Source organism: Arachis ipaensis, chromosome B04 (assembly GCF_000816755.2).
Source record: "Arachis ipaensis cultivar K30076 chromosome B04, Araip1.1, whole genome shotgun sequence".
Taxonomy (NCBI): Eukaryota; Viridiplantae; Streptophyta; class Magnoliopsida; order Fabales; family Fabaceae; genus Arachis; species Arachis ipaensis.
The window spans coordinates 131,601,403-131,612,744 of NC_029788.2; the positions used below are offsets into that span (position 1 = coordinate 131,601,403).

The 11,342-nt window shown below is 30.9% G+C and overlaps 1 protein-coding gene, 1 long non-coding RNA gene and 1 pseudogene across 2 annotated transcripts in view; 2 read left to right on the forward strand and 1 right to left on the reverse strand.

The window, feature by feature from the left end:
* Positions 3,115-4,927, forward strand: LOC107635603 (annotated as a pseudogene).
* LOC110271381 overlaps positions 6,794-11,342 on the forward strand; it is an 18,909-nt gene continuing 14,360 nt past the window's right edge. Inside the window, exons 1-2 of the long non-coding RNA XR_002362073.1 lie at positions 6,794-7,121; positions 9,516-9,523. This is a non-coding gene — a long non-coding RNA (uncharacterized LOC110271381). The remainder of the gene's footprint in view (positions 7,122-9,515; positions 9,524-11,342) is intronic.
* LOC110271380 (putative disease resistance RPP13-like protein 3) lies at positions 7,309-11,303 on the reverse strand. Its single transcript, XM_021122215.1, has 2 exons — positions 10,659-11,303; positions 7,309-10,234 (listed from the first exon to the last, which is right to left on the reverse strand). The coding sequence occupies exons 1-2, from the start codon at positions 11,147-11,149 to the stop codon at positions 7,324-7,326; spliced, it is 3,402 nt and encodes a 1,133-aa protein (XP_020977874.1). The 5' UTR covers positions 11,150-11,303; the 3' UTR covers positions 7,309-7,323.

The window sequence follows — 11,342 nt, forward strand, 5'->3', positions numbered from 1 at the left end:
AATAACAGAAAAACTAATATGAGAAATTAGAGTAGTTATAAAAAATTTTTGAAAAAAAATTTGTTAGAAATAAAAACATTCAATCTAAAATTTATTGAAAACGAATTTTAGTATTTACTTTATATATCATTTGAAAGAATTGTTTTAAACACCAAAAATAATCTAAATTTGATGTGTCTTTTATCTTGAATTATTTTGTTTTTCAGTCTAGCTACAAATTCAAGTTTTTTCGGTAAATAAGTCCAACTAACTTGTCCCAAACTCAATAAAAACCAATTTTATTACACCAGCGTATACACGCGCGCTTCAATAACGTAAACATATCTTTCTTCGTCTTCGTGTTCTTTTTTTCGCTTTCTTCCTTTTTCTTCTTCGCCTTCTTCCTTCTTCTTCTTCTTCTTCTTCACATTCCTTCTTCTTCTTCGCGTATTTTCTCTCAATCGTCATTCTTTTATTGTTGTTGAGTTTTTTTTCCCTCTTTTTAATTGAAGTTCATTTGGATCCAGAAATGAATTCGATGTATTTTTGTTGATGATCGAGTCTTTTGGACTACTTATTTAAAAATGAACTAATTTCAGTTTATTTGTGAATTAATTAAGGTTCATTTAATGCTGCTGATAAGTATTGACCAAATTTTTTATTTCTTAAGTAATTTTGGTTCATTTCTTAGTTTAATTGAGGTTCATTTGGATCCAAAAATAAATTGTATGTGTTTTTATTGATTATTGAGTCTTTTTGACTGGTTGTTCAAAATTGAAGTAATTTCGATTCATTTGTGTGTTAATTGAGGTTCACCTGATACTGCTAATAAGTATTGACCAAATTTTTATTTTTTAAGTAATTTCGGTTCATTTCTTAGTTTAATTCAGGTTCATTTGGATTTAGAAATGAATTGAATGTATTTTTGTTGATAATTGAGTCTTTTTGACTGCTTGTGCAAAATTGAACTAATTTCGGTTCATTTGTAAATTAATTGATGTTCACTTAATGCTGCTGTTAATATAAGTAGACAAAATTTTTTATTTCTTAAGTAATATAATTTTGGTTCATTTCTTAGTTTATTTGAGGTTTATTTGGATCCAGAAGTAAATTCAATGTGTTTTTATTGATGAATGAATCTTTTTGACTATTTGTTTAAAACTGAACTAATTGAATAGAATGGAGCATGGAATTTAATGCAATTAAATAAAGTGATAGTAAATAATTTTATTCTTCTTTACTAAAAAATTTGGTCAGTACTTATAAACAGCATCATCAAGTGAACCTCAATTAACACACAAATGAATCAAAGTTAGTTTAGATTTGAACAAACAGTCAAAAAAACTCGATCATTAATAAAAACACATCGAATTTATTTCTTGATCAAAATGAACCACAATTAAACTAAAAAATGAATCGAAATTACTTAAGAAATATTAAAATTAGTCAATACGTATCAGCAGTATCAAGTGAATCTCAATTAATACACAAATGAACCAAAATAAACTAAATAATGAACCAAAATTACTTAATAATGGTATAAGAGAAAATCAGAACCAATAATGATGTTAGCAAAATGTTGGTATTAGTGGTGAAGATGATAACGAAAGAGAAAGAGAAAGATAACAAAAAAGGAAAAGAAGCAGAAGAAGATGCAACATGAACCCGTGTGCGTAAATTTAAAAAAGGATGAGGAGAAGGAAAAAGAGAAGGATAAGGAAAAGGCGTGTAATTTGAAAAGTAATTATAACAACTTGGTTAAACTTATTGATTAAGTATTTTGTTTGAATGTAAAGTTTTATTCTTTATTTTTATATTCAACAAATATTTTAACATGTCTTTTTATATATTTTATTTTAAATTTGTATAATTTTTGTATATTTTTTTATTTATCTTATATTACAAATTTTTTAGAATTATTAAGAATCGAACTCTAGAGATACGGCAGAATTTAGAATATATATAGAATTATAGATGGTGGATTTAGGTGAATTTGCGTATATGTTGAATGTACATAATATAAGCCACTTCTTTAATTTTTTTGAACAACGGTATTAATATTTTGATCTTAAAATTTAAACATCAAATCTCAATTACCATCAATCTTGTATTGTGTGATCCATACGTAAATCTAATTTCTACCCAAGTGTTTGAAAAAAAATTGTATATGCAGTCTGCCATATAGTCTTAATGAAAGAAAAATATTCTGAATGGTAGAATATCTATCTCTCTCTTTCTCTAGGGGTGGCAACGGGCGGGTAGGGGCAGATTTTTGCTCTACCCGACCCTGCCCTGCCATATAACAACCTATATAGAACTAGCTCCGCTTTTACCCACGAGTAGTAAAACGTTAAACTCTAACCTGCTCCTGCGGTACCCGCTCCACCTCTATCCACCCCTATAATTATTAAAATCCAATAAATAAAATTAAATTTCAAATTTTATATAACTATCATCACATACATAACATAAATTAAAGTAAAAATTTAAATATAATACAATATTATTAATCATTTATTAATTATTTTACATATATTATACATATTATATATAGAGCGGGGCGGGTATTACCTAAACCTGACCCCTCCTAAGAACCCACTTCACTAAAAACCCGCCCCAATGCGGGACGGATAATTACCCGCCCCGAACAAGTAGGGGTGAGGTGAGTACCCGCGAATTCGGATAGTATTGTCATTCCTATCTCTCTCTTATCTCGTAGACTATTCACCCCCTCTTAATTATTACATGCAAAAACGGTAAACAGTTGAATGAAATAAATAAATAAATAAAGCAAGCATGTTTTCAATAGTTTTTTCATTTCCCAATAATTTGATTGTGAGAAATATGAAAAAAGGTTAATTGGCCCACCTCGATTATCAATTTACTATTATTCACTCATTCTAGAATATTTCTAAATAAAGCAAGCATGTTTTCAATAGTTTTTTCATTTCCCAAATTTACTATAGATTGTGTTTTAATCCACATCATATAAACTTAGACGCCCACGTGTTTTCAAATGTTAAAAATGAGTTTTTCATTTTACGTTATTCTCTTATTAATTGTTTACTGTAGAGAGGAAAATAATTTGACTGAATAGTAACTAAGAAGCTAAGCCAAACTCTATATAAGGTGATTCAAATGCTAGTAATTAATCATCACAAACACACAATTAGTTTCACTTGCAATCATAAAAAAAATTAAAGATCATGGCTTCACACATAATTAACAATGGTCTCAAAGCATCAAATGAGATCTTTGAAGGCCAAATTCACTTGTACAAACACATGTTTGCATTCTTAGATTCTCTTTGCCTTAAGTGGTGTGTGGATCAAAGAATACCAAACATAATCCAGAACCATGGTCAACCTATGACTCTTCATGAGTTGGTTTCCAAGTTACAAGTTCCATTAGCTAAGGTTAGTGGTGTGCACCGTTTAATGCGTTATCTTGCACACATTGGATTCTTTGACATTGTAAGAATTATCCAAGAAAATCAAGAAGAAAAGGAAGCATATGCTCTTACTTATGTCTCAAAGCTCCTTGTTAGAGGTAGTGATCATTGTTTAGCTCCAATGGTTGACCTTGTTCTTGACCCAACTATCTCAAGTTCATTCCAACAACTTGGGAAGTGGGTTCATGATGAGGGGAATCAAACACCATTTGCCATGGCATTGGGTACAGGTATGTATGTATTTTACAATGTTTTGTTCGGATTTAAATTAGTGTTTATTTTTAATGTAGTAGTATACTCTTTTCCTTTTAGTAATTGAGTTTTACTAAAAAAAAAAATTTTAATACAAAAATATTTAAAAAATAATATAAAATCAATTCAAAACAGTTTATCATAAACTTGGCATTGAGAGATCATGGTGCTGTCTTTGAAGGATTGGAATCAATTGTAGATGTTGCTGGAGGAGCTGGAATGGTAGCCAAGTATATCTCTGAGAAATTTTCACATTTGAAATGCATAGTTTTTGATCTTCCACAGGTTGTGAAAAATCTTAAAGGAACCAACAATTTGAGTTATGTTGGTGGGGACATGTTTCAATCTATCCCTAAAGCTGATGCAGTTCTACTTAAGGTATATATATGTTTCATCAAATCTAAAAATACATGCATGGTGATAAAAATTAGGGTAAAGTATATTTTTTATCTCTAAAGTTTGACAAAAATTTTAAAAATACTTATAAATTTTATTTTGTCTCAAAAATTTTCGATTTGCACCAAATATACTCTTAACGGCTAATTTTTCAAAAAATTTAAGACCAATTCAGTAACAATTTTATAAGAACAACCTTTAACACATGCAAATCAAACATAATTTTCATGCATTATTGTTAGATTGATCTTAAATTTTTAAAAAATTTATCCATCGAGGGTATATTTGATGTAAATAAAAATTTTTTGGAATAAAATTGAAACAAAATAAAACTTAGGGATATTTTTAAAATTTTTGCCAAACTTCAAGAACAAAAAATATATTTTACTCTAAATATTATTATTATTATTTTAAAAAAAGTTATATATGATTTTTTTTTAATTGTTTTCTTTTTGTTTTCAGTGGATTTTGCATGATTGGGATGATGATAATTGCATCAAGATATTGAAAAAATGCAAAGATGTTGTTTCTTCAAGTAATAATAAAAGAGGAAAAATAATTATTATAGATATTGTGATAGATGATGAAAAAAAGGATCAACCTGAAATTACTCAAGCAAAGCTTCAATTGGATTTAGTGGTAACAGCATATTATAATGGAAAAGAAAGAACCAAAAAAGAATGGAAGAAACTCTTCATGAAAACAGATTGTCAAGACTACAAAATTTCACCTTTAACCGGACATATGTCTCTTATTGAGATATATATTTAAACACTAAATGTTGTGACACATTTAATAATGGTTAAATGAAATAAATAAAGTTGTAATGTCTTGATGAATAGTTTTATATATAATATGTATATCTACTAAATAATGGTGAAAGCCAATGCAATGTGTGTCTTGAATGATTTTAGGTTCTATGTATCAAATAAAGCCAAAGTGTATGTTATGCAACAACTTCATTTGAAGTTTATTGTGTGTTACTTAGAATATAAATTCTATAAAAAATTATGAAACTTTTTATAGAGGCAAATTGTCAAGATTACAAAATTTCATCGATGTATGTCTTTTATTGAGGTTTATCTCTGAACATGTAATCTTATGATCCATTTTTATTATAATAGTATAATTTTCATCTCATGCACAAAATAATATTTTTCTCTTATCTCCCTAGTTATTTTGTATGTAGCGCGGTTGTAATAATATAGACTGCGTTTGATTATGAGAACAAGATAAGATACTAAAAATAAAACATAAAGAATAGATACAAAAATTAGTATTTTTATATTTTGTTTGGTGATAAATAAAAATATAATTTATTTTTGTTTTTTTCATTAAAAAAATTTGAGAAAAAAATATAACAATAAAAAAATTAATAAGAATAATAAAAAAATAAAAAATCAGTTATATTTTTTGTTAGTATCTTTCTGTTTTTTCTGTCAAGATGAATACAAAAAACACTAATTTAATATCTCTAAATATAATGTCTTCTGTATTATATCTGTCAAATATAATTTTGTGTTTCAATATTCCAATCTCAGTGTTCGCGTGCTATAAACAAACGCATGCAACCATATGTATTGGAATGGAAAATATTTAATTTAATGATGAATTGTTTCATAGATCTTTTATTTCTTTAATATATTGAATGCTTAATATTTTTTTAATACAATTATCTAATTAGATTGAATTTCACTTTAAACATTTGACGTTTTGAAAACTCTTCTTCTGTATAATCTAAAATTTTAGGTGAAATGTTTTCACTGGAAAAATCACAAGATGGTGATCTAAATTGAAATATCTCTATTTTCCCAAGTACATGAACTGATTGAAAGTGTTTTAGGAAATATTTTAGATAATCCTCTCCTGCAAAGAAGAACAAAGATGTGCATGGTTAAAAGTTCTCAACATTTTTTGCCACGTTATTTTTAAATTTATTTATTTATTTTTCAATTAACACGTTCACAATACTGAAATATAATGAAAGGCCCATTATTGTCGGTTGCACAAAGTTTGATTCAATATATAAAATAAAATAAATATACAAAATCATTTTTATAATTGAAACCGAAGAAAGATATAAATAAGAAAGCTAGTGCAAATTCTCGTAACTTGTCTATATTAAGTTTAGTTTACATGATATTTACAATAATTGATTCTTAATTTTTTAAGTAAATGATAAATTTAAAAATATAAATTTGATGGGTCAAGAAATTAAGATAGTACACAAATTACCGAGCTTGGAGATAGGAATGAAGAAAAGGGCAAAAAAACAGAAATAACCATAGGAAGAAAATAATTTACGTGAATAAGCCAAAACGAAAACTGCTTCATGAATCTACCAATGTACGTTTATATGTAGTTCGAACCAGCTTGATTCGAACTCCATTTCTACATAATTCGAACCAGTTTGGTTCGAATTATACACAACCACATGCACACACTAATTCGAACTAGCTTGGTTCGAATTACACACAGTAATTTATGGTATAATTCGAATTATGCTATTAAAAAATTAATAATTTATTAAAAAAATTTATTAAAAAATTTATTAAAAAATTAATAATTTAAAAATTAAAAATATATATATTTTATTTCATACGTTAAAAAAAAGCTAACAAAATATTTAATTACAAGACTTCTTTAAAATATTAATGAGCTATTAATTCGAATTTCATACAATACTTTTCTGTCCATTTTTAATAGCTCATGAATTATAGTGGACATGGAGATCCACGCTAATTGATAAGCTAACCTCAAATATCAGGGAATTCAGGAGAAGTCATCAGAAAAATGCAGAGGATCACATATCATTTAAATGGCGTACAACAGAATGTTCTAATTTGGAATCTAAAATAAAACCAAATCCATTAGGAACGATGAACATCTTCATTAAGTTACATGAGAGTGATGAGAGTACTACGAAAGCACAAGCACAGCATTGAAAAAAATTAGAATTAGATGAAGCAGGGAAAAAAAATCGGAAACTAGAGATTTAAAATGAAAGTTTGTCTAAATTTTAGACATAGAATTCGAAAAAAAAGTTTTTTCCTTAGTAGTGTATTTTGTATTTTTAAGTTGGTGTGTTTGATTAATGAACGACCACAGTATCATGAGATTTTTAGTCAACAGTACATTTTTGTATAGTTCATATAAAAGAAATCAATCGTCAATTTATTTATCTTTATTAGATTTTGGTATGTTAATTTTAATGTTTTTAACAAAAAAATAACATAATTATAAAATTAAAAACAGTGTAAGAACCTAATTAAAAAAGATAAAAAAAAAAAAAAGTATAAAAACATAATTGAAAATTTGATAAAACTATAAGAACTAACGGGAACATTGACATCCAATATATCAGAGAAATCAATCATCATCAGCATCATCGTCATCATGATCATCATCATCGTCATCATCTTGAAGATATCATCATCTTCATCTTCATCATCGTCGTCGTCATCATCATCATCAAAATCACTATCAGCATCATCATCATCATCATCATTATCATCATGTGGCGTAAAATGCAAGTTACAACCCAAGGAACGCATTTGTTGAGGAAGGTACTTCAACTCCAAGCCAGGGCAGCCATGGAAGACCGCACGTCGAAGGCAAGGCATCGCACCATCTTCTAAGGTAAGACATTTGACACGCACAGATATCATGATAAACACTTGAAGCTGCAGAAAGCTCCTATCAGTACCACAATTAAGAATTTTTTCGATACAACGAACATCATTGAATTTTAAAATCTTAAGGCCGGGAATTCGTCCCAATGCATTCATGTCTTCGGACTTCAAACCATCAAAATATGAGATGGTAAGCTTCCTAAGATTTGACGGAAATGCAATTTTATCAACTGGAATTGGAAATGATTCAGAGATCGGGAGCTCCAATTTCAGTTTCTGTAGATTGCTTAGGCAGTGTAAACTACTAAAAGTTTTTTCTGCTGAATGTCTTCCTTCTTCAGTTACAGATAACCCGAGTGTTCTTAAGTTGGGAAAGTAGCCATTGTGGAGTAAGAACCCTAGTCGTGAATCAACATGCACATAAAGTAGGGTTTGGAGATTCTGCATTTTGTTTTTTACCCCATCTTTATCTACTAATAAACACACTTCACATTCTCTTCGAAAATGTCTCAGTTGCTTTAACCCCCCAATATTTAGGTCCTTGGGAGTTTCATCGTCCGTTATATGTAATGTTTGTATGCTCTGAAGCTTACTTAGCTCATTTGGGTAAAAAATATCTATTTTCAAGAACTTGACACTTTTCAACTCCTTCAAATTCTCAACATTCTTTTCATTAGTTAGTTGACTTAGATCATCAATCCATCCTTCAAAATATAGCACATTAACTCGACAGTCTTCTGGAATATGATGTGACCACCCCTTGACATCTCCATAAATGAACAAGGAATAAGTGCATGATTGATCACATGTTACTGAACATGCATAGGATCCTATATCCCTTGGAAAGGACAACCTACGAGCATTATTGTTACCGTTATCAGGGCTGTTACTCACTGAAATACACAATTCCCGAATGAGATCGTGGATCTTACAAGTTTTGACGCCTTTCCCGTCACTCCTCCTACTGGCCACTTGTACCAAGTTACGATCCACTAGTTCCTTCAAGTATTGCTCACCAATATCTTCAGGTTCTGCTGCTACTTTTGATCTTCCACTCTGGATTGGCTCTATCAACCTTTCTGCTATCCATACTTCGATTAAATCTCTCACCCGAATCTCTATATCTTCAGGAAACACCCCAAGATATAGGAAGCATGGCTTCATTTTCTCAGACAGATCATCGTAGCTAAGCTTCAATATCTCCATCATCTTCTTACCTTCCTTGTCTTCAGCAACAGACCAGTAAGGGAGCAGGTTCTTGATTTCTTCCCATGCATCTTCTGATCTCTCCCTCTTCGCTACAATCCCCGCTATGGTTTTGATAGCCAATGGAAAACCATTGCAACTTTGGGCAATTGATCTACCAATAGGTTCTAGATCCCGAGGACACTTTTTGCTGCAGAATACCTCATTGCAAAACAGTTTCCAACTTTCTTTTTTATCCAAAAAGGAAAGCCTGTGATGAGGCTTCTTTGACTCTGAAACGTTGGCCACCCGATCGTCGCGGGTAGTTAGTAGTATCATGCTTCCATTGTTGTTTTTAGGGAAACAACCCTTTAGAGCACCCCATGCGTTATTAGTGTCCCAAACATCATCAAGGACTACCAAGTACTTTTTTCCATTCAAATATTTCCTCACCTTCTCCTTTAGCTCCTCTTCACTACTTGAATCTTTATGTTTAGATTTGGATGTTAAGTTAAGAAGGCTTCTAAAAACTTCCTTTCCTCTGAAATCTTTGGAAACAGTTGCCCATGCTCGGCAAGAGAATAGCTTCTTCACCTCATTGCTATCGAAAATCTTTCGAGCAAGAGTAGTCTTTCCTAACCCACCCATGCCAACAATGGAAACAACATTACCAGGAGAGTTTGCTTCCTTGAGTTGATTAATCACAACTTCAAAATCTTTCTCCAATCCCACTATATTGTTTTCCTTCATAGTAGAACTACTTCCTTCGGTGAAGTAATATCTCTTAACCTCAACACCATTATTTGACACATGATCATCTAGCACATCTTCATATCTTGTTGTTATGATGATCCTACTACCGGGACCAAACCAATCAGTTCCTCCCGCTAGTGAATTCAGTTGTTGTATACTGTCAACATCATCCAAAACTAGAAGAACTCTTTTCTGGCCCAGTCTTCGTTTTATTTCAGAGGATCCTTTGAATGTGCTTCCGATCTTAGTCTTGACCACCTCTCCCATCTCAGAAAGAAGAGTTTCTTGTAGATGTTCTAGGCCACCACCACTTTCATTTGTTTTCTCACTGATATTAGAAAGAAAACTTGCAATTACAAAGTGAGGCCTAATCTTGTTATACAACTCCGCAACAAATTTGCTTATTTCATCACCATCTCCATGAATTCCCAGCATCAAACAAGGAGCATGAGAACCAATCTCTAAAAGTAATTCCACCAGTTTAAGTTCAGAATCACATCCAAGTGGACGATCAATATGCAGAGGCAAGGGGGGAAGTCTTTTTGTGACCTCTTCAACAATCTTCTCAATAGCCGTACCCCATGGACTGCAAACAACATACATACACATTTTTTTGCATTCTAATTTGTCTTCTTTTATAGAAAAACTACTTACATATAGAAAAATGAAGCAAAGAAGATCAAAACATACTAAAATATATCCGCATATGTCCAATTCTTTATCTAGATGAACATACCATGTATAGGATGAAAGTTAATGCTATATCCTACATACATTAAAAACTTGGATAAACTCTCGAGTTTGTCAAAATTAGTCTCTTAAGAATCAAAATACTTAATTTTACAAAAAGTCCTCCTAATCAGACTCTTAGGAAAATTAATGAAGTTATATATCATATCTAGAGTCAATATATTTTTACATGATGGTTGATTATACATGATTGACGTTTATTATTTGGCTAGATTTTGGAGGAAACCTGTTTAAAATTTTAAAATAAAGTAACTACTCACGTAAGTCGACTGATGTTTTGTCCATATATGCTGCCAACTGCAGACAAGGCAGACCTCCATGCTTCCACCCTGTGCTTGTATCTTCCTTTTTCTTGATCAATCATGGCTGTTCTATAACTATTCTTCTCATACTGCACATCTGATCTTTGCACATGGAAATAGATTGGTAACACTGGTCGCGTTTTTCCGTTCTCCGAACACTCCATGATCTTGACGAGTTCATCAAGGGGCCACCTGGAAGTTGGATACATATCACAGAGTACAAGAACTGACATCCTTGATCTTTCAATTGCTTCCACAAGAGAACCGTGCAGCTCCTCCCCTATTCTGAGCCCCTCGCTATCCCTGAAGGTCTCGATTCTTGCTTTGATCAAAGCATGATAGAGCGTGTCGGTGAAATCGAACCTTGTGAAACCTCTAAAGTTGAGAAAAACATCATACTTGAAATATGATAATGGTGTTGGACCTTGATCTGATGATGAACTTGCCATGGTAACAGTGGTATTTGGAAGGTTTCAATTGCAACGACGATCAAGATTCAAGAGTCAACAAAATAGACACAGAAATGGACATTATGTGAAGTCACTACAAACAAGCCGAGCCAAGCTTCTTTGTATCTTCTGATTCTATATATTTTATTTTGAAAAATACAAGAAACCAAATTTTTAATAAGTAAAAAGTAAA